Here is a 23,469-nt window from a genome sequence, read left to right as displayed (position 1 = left end):
TAAGAAAACAGCATTAGCTGAACAGGAAGCTTCAATATTGGGCCACCTTGGCTTTGAACAAAGTATACTGAAGTGTCAGTACACAAAATTCACTCACTTTGTTTTTTATTAAGATAGGTGAAGGCTATAAAACCTTGAAGCAGAGTAATAGCAAATCAAACTGCTAATATTAAATGTGTTTCGGTGTATCAGCATAAAAAATGATAGGCCTAGAAGACAAGAAAGCACCACACTACTAAAATGTCTGCATGAATAAGTTTACTTCTTAATATGACAGTGAATTATTTGAAACCACTACAGCACATACAGTCAAATTTTGGATACTGGCAAGTTTTCCATCAGTCTTCTTCAGACCTGAAAATTCTCATGTACAGTTAGCTTAGAGTTTCAGTTACCTCTGATAAGGGAACAATTTTATGTTTCTTACAGTAAAATTACTGTTCATAGAAAATGTATTGTGTTTTTCCATCTTGAAATATCAAATGCTACTAATATGAAGCAACTCTAACATTCACACTGTTGTATTTTTACAGTGTTTCTTACTTTTACAAACTTCTTTCTATACATTATTCTATATTTTAACAAATGGGGCTGGATTACCACTCTTACGAAGACAGGCTGAGACAACTGGGGTTGTTCAGCCTAGAGAAGAGACATTATAGCAGTCCTTTAGGACCTAAAGGGTGCTACAAGAAATCTGAAGAGGAACTTTTTACAAGGGCATGTAGTAATAGGACAAGGGGGAGAATGGCTTCAAACTGACAGAGGGTAGATTTAGATCAGATACAAGGAAGAAAGTCTTCATTATGATGGTTGGGAGGCACCCAGAGAAGTTGTGGATGCCCTATCACTGGAAGTGTTCAAGGCCAGGCTGGATAGGTTTTTGTGAAACCTGGCCTAGTGGAAGGTGTCCCTGCCCATGACAGGGGAATGGAAGTAGATGATCTTTAAGATTCCCTTCCAACCCATACCATTCTACAGTTCTATGAAATCATGAGCTGCCTGGCTACATGTGGCAGTAGTGGCTGTATGCCATCTAATATAAGCCAACATAAAACCAAAATCCTGGAACAGTCAACTTTTTAGAATATTAGGACTGGTGAAGTTATAAGTTGCTGAAAATTTTCCACAGAGGTGGAGAAAAAATAATCATTAAGCATATTAACTACAGCTCATTATATTATTCTAAGACAATAAGCCTGAATAAGCCAGACCTGCATATCACATTGGCAGATTGCATTCAATGTTAAAAGAAAGAGCATCTGGTGGAGAAAAGCAATGCAACATCCAGGTGATTAAACATTTTGAAACGTTTTCAGGAATATTATCTTTTGAAAGCAATTAATGTAAATCTGATAAAAAACTAATATGAAATTAAGTTAATATGAAATTAAATTTAGCAACCCATCACCTCAGCAATTATTTTATTTCCACAGTCGTTTGCAAATCACCACAGTTATTACAGCTGTATCAGAAGTAGAAGTTACCTGTGAAACAATAGCAAAAAAAATTCCTAGGGCTGATTTGCATTGAGAAAATTGCATAGCTGTGCTGGACTTGCACATCCATTGCTATGCCACTGATCTTCCTCCCTGATTACTTAACATTCTTCAACTCAATACAAGGAAAACCATTTTTACAGACAGCAGAGTACTATAAAATACTTACTTACAGTTGTACCAATTACATGGGACTTTGTGCAGTCTAAGCAACAGGAAGAAAGGAAGAGGATGAGGAATATGGAAGAAAGTTGATGCTAATATTTAAAAATGTCAAGTTTATCTATAAATCTAGCTAAACAAAAAAGGCGAAAATTCAGATATAGTGGATAATAATATGCATTTTGAAAATGTGCATGGCATCACAGTTTATCAAATGCCTTCCCAACTACTGTATGAAAGTGTTGGTAATTGTGATTTTTTGTTGTTATGCTGCCACTTCAAACAACCAGCAATCTGCACTATCTGATTACCTTTCAGCGACCTGCATAGCTGTCTTCCTGAGAAAAACAGAATATTATCTGGAACAGACACAAATGTTAAGGGAATGTACTATATCCTTAAAATAGGTAAGAATGAAAGAAAAGTTAGGGATGTAAAACAGCCACATGTAAGCTAATTTTGAGTTACCTGATTCACTTCTCATTCCTAATTTTGTGCCCTTGTGTACCCCACGCCTTCTGTTCAGGTTTTGATGAACACATTACATACTTTTTTGCAGCTATTCAACTGGCATTACACATACAAATACTCCAAAAATACAGCTAACTTCAAAGATGCAAATCTGAGCAAGATAAAAACAAGCTACGCATCCTACAGAAAGAAATGTCACACTGTTTCCACGAAGAGCAAGCCTAGCCAAGAGGGTAGTCTGTAATATGCAACACATTTGCAATGTGGTGTTAGATACCAATATCGTAACACAGAGGTACAGGAATTAATTTAATTAAAAAAAAAAAACAAACCAAACCAACACCAAAAAAAAATCTAGCCAAAATAAGACCCCAAAAGAATTACAGCAATAACAAATAGACAATATTATCAAACTTACAGTCTCAAACTTGTTGAACAATTTTGAGGTCTCTGTCTAGGTGTAAATATGGTTGACATCTGGAAACGTTACCTTCCAACAGATGGTCATTCAACAGCCATAAATACAGTGGACCTAATATAAGCTGATCAGCTAAATGTTTAACATCCTAATTCCTACTGAGCTCAGATATGATTAACTTTTCCTATTGCGAAACCATCCTATTGTGAAATCTATGCAGCTGTCCTGGGTTCAGCAGTAGCAGTCATTTTTCTCCTTCTTAGTAGCTGGTGCAGTGCTGTGGTTTTGACTTTCAGCCTGGGAACAGCACTGATAACACCGATGTTTTTAGTTGCTGCTCAGTAATGTTTACTCTGACCAAGGACTTTCTGAGTCTCAAGCTCTGACAGGGAGGAGGGGAAGCCGGGAGGAAGCAGAGACAGGACACCTGACCCAAACTAAACAGAGAGGTATTCCATACCACAGCACATCATGCCTGGTACATTAAACTGGGGGCAGTTACCCAGAAGGGTTATATCACTGCTCGGGTTGGGCTGGGTATCAGTCGGCAGGTGGTGAGCAGTTGTACTCTCTTCCCTTGTTATTTCCCTTATAATTATTGGTGGTAGCAGTAGTGGTTTGTGTTATACCTTAGTTACTGGACTGTTCTTAACCCGCGGGAGTTACATTGTTTGATTCTCTTCCCCTTCCCTCCAGGAGCGCAGTGAGAGAATGGCTGCATGGTTCTGAGTCGTGGCTGGGCTTAAACCATGACAGTTCTTTTTAAAAAAATGGAGGACCAGGGGCTCCCATGATGCCCATCTCCCCTTTGGCACCTGGAAATCCAGGTATTCCATCCCGGTCAGGTGGTCCAGGTGAACCCTGAGGCCCTGGGAGACCACGGGATCCTGGATATCCTGGGGTTCCTTGGTCACCTGGAGGACCAGGAATGTTGAAGCCTGGAGGACCTGGATCCCCTTTCTGCCCTGGAACACCCTGCAACCCTGGGGGGCCAACAGGACCTGGAGGTCCTGGAGATACAGGTGGACCTTGACGACCAATGCCAGGGATGCCTGGTGGGCCTGGGAGTCCTGGTGGTCCACTTGGTCCAGGGTCACCTTTGGGCCCTGGAGTTCATCAAAACCTGCCCGTCCTGGGAGACCAGGGTTTCCTGGGAAGCCAGGATCACCTTTAGGTCCTTGAACTCCTTTTGTGCCTGGTGGTCCTCAGGGATCAACAGCGTTACCCTCAACAGAGCAGAGCACAGGTAGTCAGCAAGACATAATGACATTACAGCTAGAGTGTACAGTATCAGAATGATTTGATGCTTTGGCTAATACACATGTGCTACATACAGTGTTGAGTCCACATGTATTGTTGTATTTTGTTGTTGCCATCATTCAATGCTTCCTGAGCGCATGACTTTAAAGTTAAACCAATCTCTATTTTGACAGAGCAGAGAAAAAATATTATTAAACTGGAAATACAGCTTCAGATATCTCGGCAGTGAGAACTGTAAGTCTCCATCTGTTTTCAAGGTCATTTAACACTACCAATCACTCAAACCACACAAGGTTTTCTTTGCCATATGAAATTTGCTTAATGTTTCCTCTTTGTTACAGAAAAATCAGTGATTTTAATGTTTTCTAAGTATATGGGATGTGAGCAAAGACCAGATTGGAATCTTCTGGGAATACATATAAGCATGAGGAATTATCATCAGAGGTGTATGATATACTAAATATACTTGCATAGTCCTACTGTTGACATCCTAGGAAGTGTTCAAGGCCAGGATGGATGGCCTTTTGTGAAACCTGGTCCAGTGGAAGGTGTCACTGGCCATGACAGGGGGGTTGGAACTAGATTATCTCTGAGGACCCTTCCAACCCAAACCATTCTGTGATTCTGTGACCACTGGGGGTGATTATTGCCATTTACTTACCTCCTTGTCTACAGATTTCAGAAGCTTTCACACATTTACATCATAAATCTTCCTATACAAGAATTGCTTATACTTTCTCTCTTATACATTGCACTTACCTAATCCTTTAGGAGTAATGCCACTGCTATCTGCAGGATTAATCACCCAGTAGTAGTATTTCAGTGTGTGCATTAACTGTAGTACTGTTCCTACTCTGCGTATAGTGTTATAGATTGTAGCAGTTCCAATGAATTCAGCTGACAAGTAGGTATACAAAGACAGCTGCACCTGAAGAATCAAACAGTTACCCACATTAATGTGAGATCTGCATTAGTAACCTTAAGTTGCAGGTTCTTTAGGATCTATTTTGGATATGATATACAAAAAATAAAACATAATTACAACTGTAGTTAGGGCAGGGACTGGACTGACACCTGGAATGACTTCTAGAAGCTGCTTCCAAAATCAATTTTCTATGATTCTATGATTTAAGTCATGATAAATGTACTGTTCTGTTTGTTTTTCTATTCAGGCCTTTTTTTACAAAAAGTGTATGTTTTCAGATTTTAGGACCATGTCACTTTTTGCTTTAGTTCACATTCCTAAACACTGATTATTTAGAGACACAACTGATTCATTTCTACCAGAGATGAGTGACAATTTTTTATAGTTTCTATCAATCTAAAATATGTAATTTAAATTAAAATGGAAGCTTATGAGAATGTGTAACAAAACATTTATCACCTTTTCCTTACAATTAAAAATACGTACTTCTATGCTTAATCTCTAGGAAAGTAATGTGATGCAAGCCCTGAAAAAGGGACTGGGTTTCTAGAAACAGTCTTTCAAACAGAATCAGCCAGAACCTTAGGCAAGAATGTAACTGGTTTTAGGGGCTTACAGAAAGATACTGGAGAATATAGTTATGCAGGGTACAGACTTCACAATCTAAAAAAAATCTTTTTTATCATCACATATTAAAATAAAAAGCAAAAACCAAAACCCAAACAAACAAAAACCAAAACCCCAAGTACTATGGTATAAAAGAATACTAGCGTTTCATTTCACTGTAGGAGACTTGTAACATCATTCAACTGTACAATTACCTTTGCAGGGGTGTGTATCCAGATAGCAGGATTAAAAAGGATGTGATCACATAATTGCTTCAGTAGAGGTGCTCCATGAGACAATCCATCCAAATATTTTGCAAATGACAAAAATTGTTCCAGAACTGCTCTGGTTATATGAACTCTAGATGACTGGGGAAAAATAGAAAGAGCAAAGGTAAAGAAAAATCTTGTTCCTCAGTATACTTAGAGCAGGCTCATCTTTACTAAACACATGCAGCGTTGTAATTTTTTTATGTCATTGAATATGAAAGTGAGAAAAAAAAAGTTATCAGCTACTTAAACTTTCTAATAATTCACAATAAGCCTAATGGCTACACACAGGTTAAAAATATTCATCAATAACTGAGGTTAAATCCCCCCCCCCTTTTTTTTTTTTTTTTTGGAGAGGGGAGGAGGGAAATGGGTGTTGGTTTTGGTTTATTATAATGCAGTCAGAATTCTACATTCTACAACATAGCGCCTTAAGAAATTAATCTGAAGTCCTTAACTCTTCTTCAGTTAATGATGTGTCTTGTTAAAATTGGGTGCTGGACTATGCAAACTCACAATAATGGTAGATTTGCTTTTGTTTCTTAAACATAAGCAGTTATCAGGAGAATGTGGGTACAAGGTTTCCTCAAATTTCAAGAGAGTCCTTCAGTTTCATATCATAACGTTATAAAATCACTGTTGAGACTTGCTCCTATGCAGTAACATGGCATGTGGACTTCGACAAACTTCTTCATATACTAAGTTAACATAAGGAACTAATAGGAAAAACTACTAAAGGTCCTTCCCCCTGCCTTCTCTACAAAATGTTTCAATTACTTTTAATGCTGTAAGTGCACGTTCCCGGTAATGCTGGGAAAATGCAAATATTTGTTACTTTTTAGAAGTGAAGTCCATTTGTCAGGAATACAAGTTCAGCCTGAATGCTGAGCTTAATTTGGCTTGTACATCACAATTCACAATAAGAAGTCTGCAACTAATAAGAATAACAATGTTATTTTGGAGTTCAAGTCAGAAAAAGAAAGCTTTCTGTCCTCTCTGAAGTATTTGATCACATGCAAATGAACAACAGATAATTTATAAATAATAAAATTGAGCTTGGCTAGGAAACAAAAGGATATTTTCCTGCCATGTGTGCTAAGTGAATATAAGCATCTACTGGAAATACAAAACACATCTTTTTGAAAACTGTAGCTAGGGAGAATATAGCATAAAATCTCCCAGAAAAAAAAGCATACACTTCAAGAATTATGTTGTGACAAAATCAATCAAAATCCTTTAATATTCACATACTCCAAGTGTAATGATTGCAGCAGGTGCTATTTCACATACAGCATTCTAAATTGACGTATTCAATTAGTGTGTAAACCATAGTGCTCTATTCTAGTGAAAGGACTCCATGGAGGCTCACTTGCCTGTATATAACTTACAGAACTGGAGCTAACAGCTTTGTAAATTCGTTAAGTCACAAGAAAACCTATCAGTAAAAAAAATCCAACACTTTAGACTAGTTCTTTGACATTCTAAATGACGCTTGCTCAGTACAGAAAACACAGAAGCATAGAAAATAATCTGCTTTTAGATGTTACTTCAGTGAAGCATTTCTGCTATAAGAAAGTACTTCCCTAGCTGAAAATAACATAGGGACCAGAATAAGAGAAAGTATTTATCATTCTTATACAAAATTTAGTACCTTTTTAATGGTGAAATTATTGTTACTTAATTTCACTACTGGACAACACAAAGCTCAGGTCATGACTTCTTCTCAAATGATTGTTATACTGACTGCATGCTAATGCAAAATACAGTAGCAGACATTCAAGAATGTCCGAGCAATGAGATTCAGTCATAGGAGTATTACTGTATTAGTACAGCCAACAATAGTTTTCAGATTATTAAATCACAGTAACAAGGTTTCATGAGGGCTTTGGGCCAGGAGGCAGGTTATATTCCTCACACAAGCATATGAGCTGGACCTCAGTTTTGTGATAACTGCTCATCAAGTCTGAAAATGAGCAAGTAAAGGGAATGCCCCTTGCAAATGTTTCTTTCAGAAATGAAATTATTTTACAGTTTTTCTTCTTCAAAACACAGAGCAACTATTCCAACAATTCAATAATTTCAGGATTGAGCCACAGAGGATTAACTTAATTTTTATTAACATTTTTATTAACAAAAATAGAAAATAAAAAAAGAAAAAAGAAATTTAAATTATGACACACTGCGGTATACTTGTATAAACTGGGAACAAAACAACTTTCCCAAATGAGAGTCTGGTGACAGCGAGTGGAGAAACACAAGTGATTATATATATTTAAATGCTTCACAAACAGACCTAAAGAAAATGCATAAATTAGACAAAGGCAAACAGGATCAGCTACAGAAAACTGATTCTTCCAATATTGGCATATAAGAGGATAACTATAAGAATTATAAATCAAAAATAACTTGTGTCACAAATACATTTTATTCCATCAGTCCTTTAAACTAAGTGACTGGAAATACCACAATGACAGCTGAAATACTAAGAACAGAGACAAAAAACCCCTCCAAACATACCTTTTCAAGGAGGTAGCCAATGACTAGAAAGCCTTTTCCACCAAGCATTTGTTCTTGCATGGCTACTGAACTCTTAAGAAGCTCAACCAAGAAAGCCAATAGCGTAGCACTGCATGTAAAAACAAGCATTCTTTTTTCAGATTACAAATGTAGAATACTCAATCTATCACATAATATTCCCCAGCTATTAAGTGAACAGAAACAGGCTTGAAGTAGTGAACGATTCCTTGAAAGAATACAAATCTTACTTTTCCTGTTGACAAGTTTCTCCAATGATTGCTCACACATTACAATGGTAGAAGCGGGAGTTCATATTCAGACAGAAGTGCAAAATTATTTTGTCAGTTCTCCTGATTTGACCAAGACTAACCCAGTTTTAAATATCCAGTCCTGCAGCTTGCAGTTCTAGCGAAATGTTTTGCAATCGGAAGAGGCAGCATATGATGAGTGTGATCCAGCTGACAGTGCTAGAATGATGCAGGCAGGGGCCACGTCATTCATTTTACTATCCAGACTAACTATGCTAAACTGCAAAATTTGCATCAATTAGGTATATCAGCCTTCTGCACTTTTAGCCCCTCAAGTCACTACTATTATAGCAATGAGACATAAAATGGTTGAACATGCACGTGGGCAACAATGCCCACCACAAACCACAGTGGAACAATAGCAGGATGGAGAGATTCCTTCATACTGTCTCCAGACCAAACATGAGAATAATTATCTAGGCCTGACCAAATAAAGACTGAGAATCACTTTCATCCAGTTAGGAAAGCACAGAGAGACTCCATAGGTCACAAGGAAATCACCCAGAAACCCATCCCAGAAGTATCTGTAAGCGAGGTGTTCAGAAAGCACAGGGAGGGGACAAAAGTGGTCAGAAAAGGTTACAATTTAGAAACAGAATAGATCTGAAAAACTTCAGGCAACAGACTCATCAAGGAAATGAAACTATGTTATGAAATCCAACAGTGGAAACATCACAAATCACTGCAACATGAGCAAAAATTCACAATTGACTCTTGGGTGGTGAGAGATAAACAACAATACACTCATTTGGTGCTGAAAAAACAGAGGAAAGGGAGATATTAAAAATAAAAAGAACAACCCACATTTCTGACAGAAAGGAAATATTTAAAATTATTTTTAGAATATGCCTAAAAGGTAGATGACAGAATGCACTCTACTGCATATAGAATGCATACATGAAGCCATTACTCTTTTTCTAAAAATAAAATAGGTATATCAGTTCCCAGCTGTACAGATAAGTATCTGCAACCAGGAAAGTTCTTGCACAAGTGGTGAGCACAGGCAAGGGTCAAAACTGTGGCATATGCAGCTATGAAAAAGTGAATTAAAGGAAATGTCCATACTTGCATTTTTATAAGTTTCACCTTTATGTTAAGTATCTAGTCAGCTAAACGTTTGCTTGCTCACCAAATATAACCTTTTGAATTCAAAATATATGTTGAGATGGTTAAATTCATTACAGCACCAAAAATAACCAATTTGCTGAGGAAAACAGTATTTATTCCATCTGGTGAGCAAGGCTGCCATGCAAAAAAGTACACAGTGTAGGTAAAGTACATGCTGTGAACATGAAATAGTGCCTTGTCTTCCTTCATTGTTGAATGGTCTCAATAATCAGTCTAAAATCACATACAGAATGCTCCACAGTGTCAGGAATAAAAGAACACAAATAATATCCATTTACAGTACTCCAAAGCTTTTATCAAAACAGCCTGTCAAGCTGTCATGTCAATTTCAAATCAAGTTATATGCATAATTTTTTTCTTACCCTGACTGAAAGTTTCTATTGTACTTGTCATCTAAAATAAGATACTCATCATTTTTACCATATGACAATCCATAAGAAGCTCATCTAAAGGACTGGAGTCTTATTTTTTGAGACTTCTTTGGTTTAAATTTAGTAGGTCAAAGGAAATTCCAAATAGATGGTGCTTACCATCATCCTTTATGACTAATTTTATGACTTAGGAGGATAACTAATCATGCATGAGGTTAAGAAACAGTATACATCCTTGCAGGATTAGGACCTAAATTACAACTATAAATACTATCAATATTATATTGAAAAATAAAAATATTCTTAAAATGCATTTAAAAGATTGTCGTACCGTGAATATGGCACTAGACATAAGTTTAAAATGTACTTCCACACCTGTAAGTGATCTATCAAAAGTCCATTTCTTTGTATTGCAGTTTATTTGTCCATTCTATGAACTTAATGTAAACTCATGGGCTGCAGTTATTCTTACCTCATATTAATACAATCTCTACACAACTGTTACACATCCTGACAGAAGTCCAAATACAACTTATAAGACACACTCACATCCTAACAATAAAGATTAGGGTTTAGGTCTCATTCCTTTTCTTTTAAGTACACATAAAACACAGCAGTCAACTTAGAAATAATCAGTGGACAGTTAATATTTAGCTGTGCCACAGAGAGAAACATGCAAACTGGTTCTATGCAAGAAAGACTGAATTAAGGAAGTTTCTTTATTCAGATGCTGACAGAGCCCAAATACCACTTTTTAGTCATTGACCATCTTTATGTGGGGTATGGCTGAACTAATTAATCCTGCCTGACTGCATTAGATATGCACAGAGCTACCTCAGCTGTCACTGCAAAGTGATGCCAATACTTCTAGTTCCAGGAAAATGTTATTAATTCAGCCAATACCTTTGTGAATGAGCTACGCCTTTTTCCAAGTCCAAAATGGCTTTTAACATCTATTGAACCAGATACTTAAAGACACCACAAGCCAGATCTGCAGCATCAGCTCAGGTCTGCAATTAGTAACTCTAGCTTCGAATCCTTCTGCATTATCCAAGATTGCTACTATAGGAAAGAGTTCACTGTGGTATATAGCAATTAAAATCTTGGGATATCACATGTGAATGCATCATTACACTTTACACCTTCAAGCACATAAAAAATTCCAAGTACAGAGAAAGCAGCAGTTGAGAACCACCTGGTAGTCACACAAAGGTACAATGAAGTTTGAGATTAATACTGTATAGTACCACAGTATTGATAAAAATTGGCACCATAATTAAATGTAATTAGCAGTTTGTCTCGCAATTTGCAGGATGTGAAGTAATAAAAAGATTTGCAATATTTTAACTCATAGAAGAATTATAAAGGCAAAATGGAAGTGTTTTTAAATTTCCACTGCTTGTACAGTACTGAAACTATTACTACCTAAAGATGATGATCAGAGAGAGGCAGAAAACAGATTACATGCTTAGTCTGATTTTTTTTTCCAGAAATCTTGCTTACACTTGTTCCAGGTGAAACGTCTTTGTTGGAGGAGGAAGGAAGAAATGAAACTGCACTAAATAACAGCTGTTGCACAAAAACCTGTTTTTATATGTAATGTTCTCTATCTTATTTACTTTGTGCCAGAGAGGATTCAATTTGGCTGAAAAGACCCAACAGTTCACAATTCTCAGATAAGCTTTCCTAGACTCTTCAAAACTTCTCTTTCCCCACATGTTTAGGGGGGGAACCTCAAGCGAACATCTAAATATATGTGTGTGTACATAAAAATCCATACTCACATAATGGATCTTTTCTCCTCAATGTTGCAGTCTAAGACTTTAGTCTTCTAGAGAATCCACTGCCTAATTTAGAAGACTATCCAGAACTTTTAACATATTTCTAAGGATATTTGATTTCTGTAGTCATCTTGGCAGCTGAAAATAAATTAAACCTGAATACTTTAATAATTTTTATCAGCAGAGCCAGATTGCCAAAATTATCCCTTTAAAATGGTTGCTGTTGACACAGGGGAAATAATATTGATTAAAAGACTGTCTTCTAAGATGAACACATTTTCAAACAGAATTAACAAACTTACCAGTAACTAAAATGCATCGGATTGCTGCATGGCTCACATTACACTTGCAAAATTCTGTGCACTGCCATACAAAATTTCTCTCCATTCTTGCCTATTTTCAACTCCCCTAGATACAAAGGCAAATATAAAGGATACTTCAGCCCATTCCTACATCTCCTCTATACCACACCCTTCCTAGAACACATCAGTGTTTGTCTGCAGTGCAGCTAAAATTTTGATACACAACAAAAGTCAGCCAACACTAAATCAGACAGAATTATGATTTCTACTGAAAATATAATTAAATTCATGACAAAATTTTTCTAGCAGTTTTCCATTACTAAGAAGCAGAAAAAAAGGGTTGCACACCAAAACATGAAGATACTGTATTTCCAATGGTTATGATACTGTTTGTTCTGTAATTAGCACATTGCAGAGACAGTAAATCTGTGTAATAATGCTGTGTAAAAAAATTGAAATTAATTACATTGTTACAGCATTGCCTGATTTTCCCCTCAAACATACATGCCCTTTGTGAAAACTTAAAAAAATTAATATGGGAACACAGAATTGGCGTTCACAGCATACAATCTGACTGGAAGATGTTCTTAAGGGTGCTTTCATGTCTATACATATTATATTTGTGAAGTCCCTACATTTAAAATTTAGTTATTCTTAAGATGTGCACTGGGAAGTTATAAATACCACCTAGCTTATTTCATTCATCTTAATACATAAATATAAGTCGATATTATGTGTCAATAGTTTGTGTTTCAACTTTACAATGCTTAAGCATCACAACCTTCAGCCAACAGTCATGCAATGTTACTCCTTAAAAAAAAACCTACAGATATTCACAAAAACAACAGCTTCTGTAGATAATAGGCTTCAAAATTCCAAACTATGAAATTTCTGCTTGATTTTAAAAAAAAATAATTACACAAATACATATTTCATTTCCACTGCCCATTTAAAGGGATAAATTATTACTATTATTATTATAAATTATTATTATTGTGGTTGTTATTACCCCTCCTACTACATCTGCTGGCTGCCCATCACATCTCATTGTTAGCACGCAGCTTAAAATTATTTTGGCTAATTCATTAAGAAATTTGTTATTACATTTGTTATTAGCAAATATTTCTTAGTACGGACTTAGAAAATCCTCAAGGAGAATCATTAGCAACATTCTAACAATATATTTAGATGCACAGAACATGTGAGATGATCTCCACTTCCTTACTTCATTCCTTCAGGAAGAAAATCAAAGCACAAAGAGTAAGCATGGATTTCAGAAATTGTTTTGACTGCACTGGTAATATAGGTTGGGAATACAAAAAAGGATTTTTATAAACGTGCATTCACTGCTAAAGCATGAAATCAAACATTTGTGCATATTTTAACACAGTGAATTGCTCTGCTGCTACATTACTTATTATTGGGTGATATGATTTAGCGTAAGGTATCCCTGCCCATGGCAGGGGGGCTGGAAGTAAATGATCTTAAGGTCCTTTCCAACCCTAACGATTCTATGATGCTATGATTCATATTCATTCATTCATATTTATGAAGTTATGGCTACTAAAGCCTGTATGCCACAAACGCAAGAAGTGTTTCCCTAACCAGGCTGGGGGTAAGGTAAACTCAGGGCAGAAGAGACACGGACAGATGGTGAGGATGGAAAGGAAGTTTCCATGAGCTATAGCTGTGGCCGCTCTCTAAAGTGCTTCCTTAGCTTCCAGCTTAACTGAATTTTCTTTTTGTAATCTTTTTAGAGAGAAGGGAGAAGACACTTCTCCTCCCTTTTCAACTATTTTTTTTTTCTCATGACATATGATGAGGACAGTAAGAATACTAAACCCGCTTCATCCAAACTGATGCCGCTAAAAATGAGTCAGATGAATAGGTGTTGTGTGGGAGAACCAGAGGCAAGTCATTGCATTTTGGGATCCAGACTCCTGATATAAATTAGCCACCCTTAATAGTCCCTGGATTTTCTGGAGAATGCAGAGGTATCACAGTCTGGGAGTTTACAAATGATTTCTACCACATGATATAGTAACTATATTTTCTTTATTAACTATGGTCCAGGCAGTCTCTTTTGGCAAGTCATATTCCTGCTTTCACAGTTTGGGAATATTCTAGTACAGCTGATTTCATCTAAGCACAGGTAGGTTATACTAGAGATGTGAAATTCTGGATGCAGTATTCAGCCTTTCCTTTGAAACGCATGAGAAGAAAGTCATTGGCACCCCATTCTGCAAACTCTACATTGTAGACCGCATGCAATGATGGACTGAGACCTTGGCTCCCCATCAGAAGCACAAAGGTAAATACAATGACCTCAGAAAGGATGACTTTCATACCTAGTCTCAAGTTTAAATACCTGGGCCAGCTGTGGCAAACAGTAAAATTATCGAAAGACAGTAGGAGAGGACAGGTAATACCTGGCATTCATCTTCTTTACTACCAAGATAAATTCAATTAACTAATGACATTATTAAGAATTACTGGAAACTCACAGATTTTTCAAATTAACCTAATAAAATCAAGACATCAAATTTTATCTCCTATGAAGCTGGGCTATTTTCTATCTGTGGAAGCTAACAGAAAAACTACCTATCAAACTATTAATCTATCAAATAGTAGATGCAGCAACACTACTGTTTACAGACAAGAATACAGTCATCATCTGAATATTAAAAAATACTAAATAAAATTAGTAAAATATACTAATTGATTAAAACAAAATACATTTACAGAAAAAAAAGAAGAATATGAGTTGAAATATTATTATTGCCTCCCTCACTAATGTTTCAATTTCACTAACTTATGTACAATAGCTGGGCAATATATTCTGCAACAAGGCTACCTATAACAAAGAGTGAAAATAATGAAAGTAATAAACCTCATTGAAAAGATGCCTATGTTTACTTGCTTTTATGTTACATGGTTGTATATATCACCTTTAAGAAAATTAAGGTGGGCCTCAGCACTGCATTTATTTAGTATGATAAACAATATTTTTACTTTTTATTGTATAGTATACAAGATCTAGCAAGTCCAGTTAGTAACCTCTAGAATAAATATTTAAAAGGATTCTTGGAATGACTTCACCTATTAAAGCAAACAGCTACATCTCCTTCTGCTTTCAAACATCTTCCCAATATGGTATAGTCCAAAGCAACAGTCTCATCTGAAATAACACTTGTTATTTATTCTCTGATAGAACTGAGTCATTGACAAAGACTGTACACCCAGCACCTGGTCAGCATCAGTCTGTATGTCAGTGTTCAGCAGATCCAAATTCAAAACCGTACATGAGAGACCACAGTGAACAAAGCAAGTCCTTCCTATCATATATGCATATAGGTATAATCAAAGGTAACAACATGAGTATAATAACATTGAAAAAATACTGCATTGGGTTTGTGTGACAAGATTTTGGTAGGAGGGGGGGCTACAGGGGTTGCTTCTGTGAGAACTGTTAGAAGCTTTCCCTGTATCTGACAAAGCCAGTGCCAGCTGGCTCTAAGATGGGCCCACTGGTGGCCAAGGCTGAGCCTGTCAGTGACTGCAGTGGCACCTCTGAGGTACTATGTTTAAGGGGGAAAAGTTAAGGTGCAGCAGCAATTGCAGACAGATAGAGTGAGATTATGTGAAAGAGCTCTGCAGACACCAAGGCCAGTGAAGAAGGAGGGGCAAGAGGTGCTTCAGGTCTGGAGCAGGGATTCCTCTGCAGCTCCAGTGCAAACCATGGTGAAGTAGGCTGTGCCTTACAGCCCACAGACGTCCATGGTGGAGCAGATTCCACCTGCAGGCCATGGAGGACCCTATGCTGGAGCAGGGGCTGCCTGAAAGAGGCTGTGACCCTGTGGGAAGCCTGCACTGGAGCAGGCCTGGCAGGACCTGTAGCCCCATAGAAAAAGGAGCCCACACTGGAGCAGGTTTGCTACAGGGCTTGTGACCCTGTGGGAGACCCACACTGGAGCAGCCTGCTCCTGAAGGACTGCACCCATGGAACGGACCCACACTGGAGCAGTCTATTCCTGAAGGACTGCACCCATGGAACGGACCCACACGGGAGAAGTCTATCCCTGAAGGACTGCACCCATGGAAGGGACCCACACTGCAGCAGTTCATGAAGAACTGCAGCCCACGGGAAGGACTCACACTAGAGAAGTTCATGGAGGACGGTGTCATGTGGGAGTGACCTGGCGCTGGAGCAGAGGAAGAGTGTGAGGAATCCTCCCCCTAAGGAGGAAGGAGCAGCATTGTGTGATGTAATGACCACAACCACCACTCCCTGTCTCCCTGTACTGCTGGTGGAGAGGAGGCAAAGAATTTGTGGGCAAAGTTGAGCCCAGGAAAACGGGAGGGGTGAGGGAAGGTGTTTTTAAGATTTAATTTTATTTCTCATTATCCTACTCTGATTTGTTCGGTAATAAACTAATTTCCCCAAGTTGAGTCTGTTTTGCCTATGACAGAAATTGGTGAATGATCTCCCCCTGTCCTGATCCCGACCTAACAAGCCTTTCTTACTATTTTCTCTCTTCTGTACAGCTAAGAGGAGTGACAGAGCAGCTTTGCTGGGCACCTGGCATACAGCCAGGGTTAACCCACCATAAGCCCTCGGTATTTCTTTTTATTAAATAAACACCTTATTGACATAAACAGCTAAACTATCTACTCTAATCAGAGTACTGAAAAGCAGGATGAAAAGTAGCAGTCTTGGCATTCAAGTTGAAGGATCACCTCTGAACAGCAGCAGATGAATCACTTAATCTAAGACCACATACTTAAGATATGAACTTAGTTTCCATTCTTTTAATTTCAGTGTACGAGAGCATAAGAATCTATATTGTGCTCAAAAAGCAAAATTGTAGGTTATTTCAATATTTAGTCTCATGGAAGATGTAGATAAAGCACACAGGGATATACATATTCGAGAAAAAAGAACATTTACAAAGAATACCATTACAGCATGAAGTTCCCATATTCATCTTTCCCAGCTTTATGGTTTAAAATTTTTGTTCCCAATTAGTCTATTAATTTAGAAAAGATTAAAACTGTAAGTGGATCAAGATGATTAAAAAGCAAGGTGTTCCCTCATAGTCCTGTTAGCAATCCCCTTCTAATGTTAAAAAAACATAATTAAACAAGTAATTGTGTACCTTTAAGTTATTAAACAGATTTTGATATGTCTAGGAGAGGATTCAGAAAAGTAGTCTGGAAAGCCTGGACACATATACTGGGGTACCAAGCTATTTATGCTTCCTACCTCTCAGGAACACAGTAGGACAAGAGGCAGCACAGCTCTGCAAGTGACAACTTCTTAGTTTCCCAAATTGGTCACCAGAAAGAAATAAATTCTATGGACTTTACATGCATAATGGTTTATGGTCAGCAAGCATAAGCCAGACTTGTTTCTTTTTTCAAAGCACCACCAAGATAATATGTTTACAGAAACATACATATTGAAATGTCTGAATGTCATCTACTTTTCAGGAAGAAGTGGTGCAGCCCTCTGTGCTGTTGTAGATACATTTTCATAGATAAAAACGATATAAACAAGCATCAGACACAGTTTGACAATCATATTTTGGAAAAGAACAAATAGAGAATAGTCACACACACCCCTCCCCCCCCCAAAAAAAAACCAAGGAGAAAGAAGGAAAGGACTCAGTAAGTATACTTCTTCCCTTATTCCAGTCCACAAATGAATCTTAAATGTAGCCCTGTTTTTCATGTTTAGCCCCCATTCTACATTATACACTTTGTATGTCCCCAGAAATATTTTATTCCTTTATCTGCCTACTTCCTTCTTCACTTAAACTATTATTTTTCTCAGTATCTATACCCTGTTAAATTACATGTAAGAAAATTATGCACACACACCACATTCTTATACATGAATTACCAAAGCTATGGTAATTCAACATTCCAGTTACATCTCATCGAGCAGTCATTTGCTTAAAAATCTTTTGAATATGTTCTTGAGTTAGGATTACATCTTGTTGTATTATGAATTTGTAAAATCATATAGCATAATGAATTAGGTATCTCTTTTCAGAATGTAATCTAATCATAGAAGAAATGCATTGATTATTACAGAACAACTTTTTTTTTTTTCTACTTACACTTCAACTAAATCCAGAAATGTTCTGTACATTTTAAACTGAACTTTATGAATGTTCTCACCCACTGGAAAGACCACACACTTGGGCAGAATTAGTCTTTCTCACTGTCTTATAAAAGTCACATTATATTAGCTCTCCATTTTTGAACAGACCTACTTACTGCTTTACCATTTATTACAGACTATGCTCATTAAAGAATTTAACACATATTTTATTCATATGTATGGGCACATACACACATAATCTTCCTTAAATTGGAATAAAGCATTTTTCCCTCCTGCTGTGGCAGTAAATAAAAACATACTTTTTTTTTTTTCCAAAATTTATTTCAAATCACGTATTTTCATTTTTTTTTATATTCCCTTTACTTCACAATATTTCAATTCAAAATACATACTGGAAAACAGACTACAAAAAAGTAAACATCCCACATAATCCCACATAATTCTTTAAAATTGAATGTAATCATTTGCAGTATCACTATACTGCTTTGGAGTAGAACTTGTTATATTTAAGAGTGTGGTGTTACTTCTAACATTGTACTGAAATATTCTCATGAAATGCATTATCTTTTCACACTACAGAAACAAATATAAACCAGCAGTCATTTTAGCTACAGATATTTGAGTCAATGGGAGGAACTTTGAATGGAAAAACACATGACTGATGAAACGTCACAAAATTGATTAAATTCTTAAGTTAGATTGAGACAAGTATCTTTCATGAGAAATTATACCAGTGTATCACTTTCAATTAAACTTTTCAAAATGGCCACTGATTTTAGTATTATTTAATTATTTTTCAGTTAACTAATTTATTACTGAAGTATCTAATGCAATAGAAAATATCTAGAACAATTAATAGCACAGTGTTCTAAGCAGAAAAATAAGCCATGTACTCTGTATAATGCACCTATTTTATAAATTTATTGAAATAACAGAATCACTTTATGCTGCCCCTAAACACTGTTTTCTACCAGGTTTTGGTTACCTACCACCCTACAGGGAAACACTGTGGCAGTTTTTCAGCTTTACCTTTGAAGTTTTGCTGCCTCCAGACATTTAGGCAACACACTTTGCTCTGGTAAGTTTAGACACCTTGTGTTGCCACTAGAACAGGCAACTGCCTTGACAAACAGGTGGCAAGAGATCTTGTTTGCAAAAATAACCAGAGCTGAGCTAGCTTTGAACAAGTCGACATGACCTCCTAAGTGGTCATTTGCAGGCTATGCATGGTAGCATTCACCTAATTTTTGTACAGGCTTTTCAACCTAGGGGTTACTTCCATAGCATCCGATACTTCATGTGCCCCTTGGTATGTCTCTGGTCACTGTTGCAACTGTAATATGGATACAAAATAACCCATCATAGCTCTGTGACTTTCTGACCATGTATTAACAGGGAAGATAACCTTCATTAATTATGAATGTTATGAAATATGAATTCAAATGACACAGTCTTTGAGAAAGTAAACAGCATTGCACTGTAAAGTAAAAGCACACTGGTTTCTTTTAGAAGTTGCAGGAACTGTCACAAAACTGTCCTTTAAATACTCTAGGGTGATTTGAATTGCAGGCCGTTGGAAACAGATGATCTCTAAGGTCCCTTCCAATCCAAACCATTCTATGATTCTATGATTTAATCCAATCATTTTAATGCCAGTTCCAGCTGGAATCTCATCAGATTAATACAATTTACACATGTCTACAGTAAACTGCTTTTAAAAAATAATGTAATTTTCAAAGAAACAAGGGTAAAATGTAAATCAAACATTCACATAATAAAACCAGAAACATTATTGGATTAATTTAGCTTTTATCTTGCTTAAGAAAAGCTTACCAAACTGTTGTTTCCACCTGACTGTCATGGAGCTGTCGATTGTCTAACTGGGCAAAGAGAGGAAAAAGAACTTGAATCCCTCCAATAGAATGAATTGCGCTGTGAATGGAGTGGGTTACGATAGCTTTCACATCCTAAATCAATGAAACAAACAAACAAAAGGAGAAACCTCAGTTATTCTGATTTTTAAAGAAAAAAATCAGAATAACTTGGGAACACTTTAACAGTAAATCAAGTACAAACTAAATCAGACTTGTTTTAACTTACTTTCAATACTTAAGTTTCAATTATAATCATAATTAAAGGCAAACATCAAACAGAAAAACTTCAGTATCATGGCAAACTGTGACTTATGGAGTATGAATTTCTTAATGAAGTAATAATATTTTTCTTCCTAGAAAGTTAGCAAATAAAGAACAGTTCAAGTGATAGGTATACTAGGAGATAAAATAATACAAAATAGCAACCTCTTTGTATATTAGCACAAAAATCCTCTTAATATCCGAATATGGTTGAGCTAACAGTAATCATATAACATCAGTATAGTAGCACAAACCTGAAGCATAAGAGCATGGGGGGAGTGTACAAAAATTGAAGGATTTTCCTTTGGTGAGGATTCAAGGCATAGCTGAGCATCAGTAGCCTTCGCATTATAGGTAAAAGCAATGCTACTTGCAAGTTTCCCATCATATAGCACTTGTTTATGGTGCTCAGCCAGATGAATGTCACTCTCAGATTTAAATTTGAATGTGCTCTGAAAAAAAGAAAAGTTTCACCGAGTGATTATTTTAAACAAAATCTTTGCCACGAAATGTGCAAAAAAGACATTGAACTTGAGAGGGAAGATAGAAACTGCTAAACTTTGTTTTAATCTTCCAGTAGTTTAATGCTACTGAACACTGAGACTATTTTTTATTTACTCCACTCCACAACAACATCAATATAGTATCTGTATTTTGTGTCATATTATTTCTGTATCATTTTAGCATTAGTGTTAACAAGTCTCAGAAATAACTAAATGCAAGAAATATGACACATTAAACAGCTATAAATAGGTTAAAATAAAAAATAGAGCACAGACTGCATTAACGATGAAGAACAAGTTAAATGCCTTCTATTTTAGTTTACGTAAAGTCACTAAAATGACAATATCAAATCCTATACCACTCTGATTAAGTTATTTTTAAACAGCATTAAACCCCATGCTTCATTAACAGTCAGAAATATATATAAAGAAGCTACCTACCCTAAAAAAAAAAAAAATCCAAACAAAATTATAAATACCTTTTTTTCAAATTAATGGTCCTCAAAATCAAAGCTTTTACAAAAGAGGACTGAATATTTCTAGTATTGTTCTTAAACATACCAAAATTCATATCTGATCTAAACGTAGGTTTGCTGACAACACTGACAAATCAATCAAGCACAAGAAGTTAGATTTCTGCCCTTCTGCAAAGCATTGTCAAATTTACTTGGCACAGAACTACTCTGGCATGTAATAATCGTTTGACAGTGGCAAAAAGACAACTAGGGGTAATACACATTGCTGTACTGATGCAAGCACAGCAAATTTATTGGAAATGACCATCATTTAATTAACACAATATGTAATATGCTGCATTTCTAAAATCTTTACTCAGTTTAAAATAATGTACTGCTGAGATTAAGTATGAATATTTTTGCTTGTTTTCACTGCATATAGCCATCGCAACTCTCATTATCCCTTCGTAGTTACCAAATCTTTCCCACTCTCCCCCCCCGCTGTAAGAAATCATGTATCATTAACCTACTGAAAGTACTATCACCAGGGTTTTGGTTCTCTGGTTTGAAGAATTAAAATAGGCTACTTCCAGGCTATCAGTTGCTCTTTCCAAACAAATTACAGGTTCTTACTGATTATGCAAACTCATAAAATCCATTCAATTTTTCAAGAGCTATCAAGGCTGCTGGAAACCCTGAAAAAATTCTCTTGCTTACAGCCAAATGATGGGAAAGCACATCTGTTCAAGTGACTGACATACAGCAAAATGAAGTCTTGTGATATGCATCCATTTGTATATGGGTCGTAAGACTGTCATAGAGTGAACAAACCAGGCACCTGACTAGCTGCTGGAGGACCCCTGGAGCAGATATGTCCCATGGTGGGTGATGTCAAGCAGAAGGGAGGTAGCAGTGCTATGCTGAAAATGCATGAGATGCAGGTACCATGAGAGACTGCAAGTAGGAAGGGCAAAAGTAAGTGAATGGGAAGTCAGTGGCTCTATCTGAATTTGACAAAAAAAGGATGTTATTTTTAGCTGTATTAGGAGGAGTGTTGCCATCAGGTAGAGGGAGGTGATCCTTGCCCTCTACTCAGTACTGGTAAGGCCATACCTTGAATTCTGGGCTCCCCAGTACAAGAGGGCCATGGACTTAGCGGAGAGGGTTCAATGAAGGGTCATTAAAATCATGAAATGACTGAAGCATCTCTCTTATGAGGAAAGGCTGAGAGAGATGGGACTGTTCAGCCTGTAAAAAAGAAGCCTCAGAGGATCTCTTCAACATGTATAAAGCGAAGTGCAAAAGAAGATGGAGTTAGGATCTTCCCAGCGGTGCCCAGCGACAGGACCAGAGGCAATGGGCACATACTGAAACACAGGAGGTTCCCTCAGAACATCAGAAAACACTTTTTTCATTGTGAGGGTGCTCAGCAAGTTGGTAGTCTCCAACTTTGGAGATATTAAAAACCTGTCTGGATGCAGTCCTGAGTAACTGGCTCTAGGTGGCCCTGCTTGAGCAGGGGGTTGGATCAGATGACCTTCAGAGATCCCTTCCAACAACCTGAACCATTCTGTAATTTGTATTTGGGTTATGAGGGATTTGCATATGGGTTTCTGTTTTGTAGGAAAACTCCCCAGTGATCCCCACTTACTGCTCTGTTCATAGTACAAAGCTCTTCAGATCCAGAGACTTCCTTTTGGCTGAAACTTAATGTCCTCCAACTGGTGATAGTCATTGAGCCCAAAATATCAGAACACAACCAATCTGAAGTAACCCCCCACAAATATATACACTGTGGGTATTCAGCCCTTAGCACCAAATGCTTTAATCTAGAAACGTGTTGATACCATGCCACACTAAATATTAGAGTAGAAAACCCCAAAGAATATTATGCTTGGAGCTTGAGAGCTGTCTGTGTGGATATGGCTGGCTACATCTCACTTACTGGGAAGTGACTGCTACAGATTACAGATTTGTCCTGAGGAAGGTGATGATACATTTTCCCCCAGAAGTCATTTTTAACTATAAAGATAAATCTCTGTGCACTTTCTGAAGAGACAGAAATAACTGAGTGATTTCACTGATTTCCAAAGATGTCTGTATTCTGTATATACTATATTTTGATGTTTTATCACATGAAAACACTTCTTACCTCAAAATTTGTCATGCCTCTGAGCTTTGTCAGATTCCAAAGCTCAGAATGTTTTACCTCGAAACAGTTTTTCATAACTT

The 23,469-nt window shown here is 36.9% G+C and overlaps 1 protein-coding gene across 8 annotated transcripts in view; it reads right to left on the bottom strand.

Moving 5' to 3' along the window:
* Positions 1-23,469, bottom strand: part of NBEA (neurobeachin) — a 506,572-nt gene that overhangs the window by 359,754 nt on the left and 123,349 nt on the right. For 7 of the 8 annotated variants that reach the window (XM_057410438.1, XM_057410433.1, XM_057410439.1 and 4 more), the window contains exons 9-13: positions 20,534-20,731; positions 19,978-20,111; positions 8,128-8,236; positions 5,557-5,709; positions 4,570-4,738 (exon numbers count right to left, since the gene is read on the bottom strand). In XM_057410438.1, coding sequence (XP_057266421.1) covers positions 4,570-4,738; positions 5,557-5,709; positions 8,128-8,236; positions 19,978-20,111; positions 20,534-20,731 — 763 coding nt within the window. Of the gene's footprint in view, positions 1-4,569; positions 4,739-5,556; positions 5,710-8,127; positions 8,237-19,133; positions 19,229-19,977; positions 20,112-20,533; positions 20,732-23,469 lie in introns of those variants that run through there. The other variant, XM_057410437.1, reaches the window with a different exon arrangement.

The sequence above is a fragment of the Pezoporus wallicus genome, unplaced genomic scaffold (genome assembly GCF_028554395.1).
Source record: "Pezoporus wallicus isolate ANWC-B61680 ecotype Strahan unplaced genomic scaffold, APGP_CSIRO_Pwel_v1 contig_1876, whole genome shotgun sequence".
NCBI classification, from domain to species: Eukaryota; Metazoa; Chordata; class Aves; order Psittaciformes; family Psittacidae; genus Pezoporus; species Pezoporus wallicus.
The sequence above is the reverse complement of the archived record's forward strand: the minus strand, read 5'-3'. Positions and strand labels throughout refer to the sequence as shown.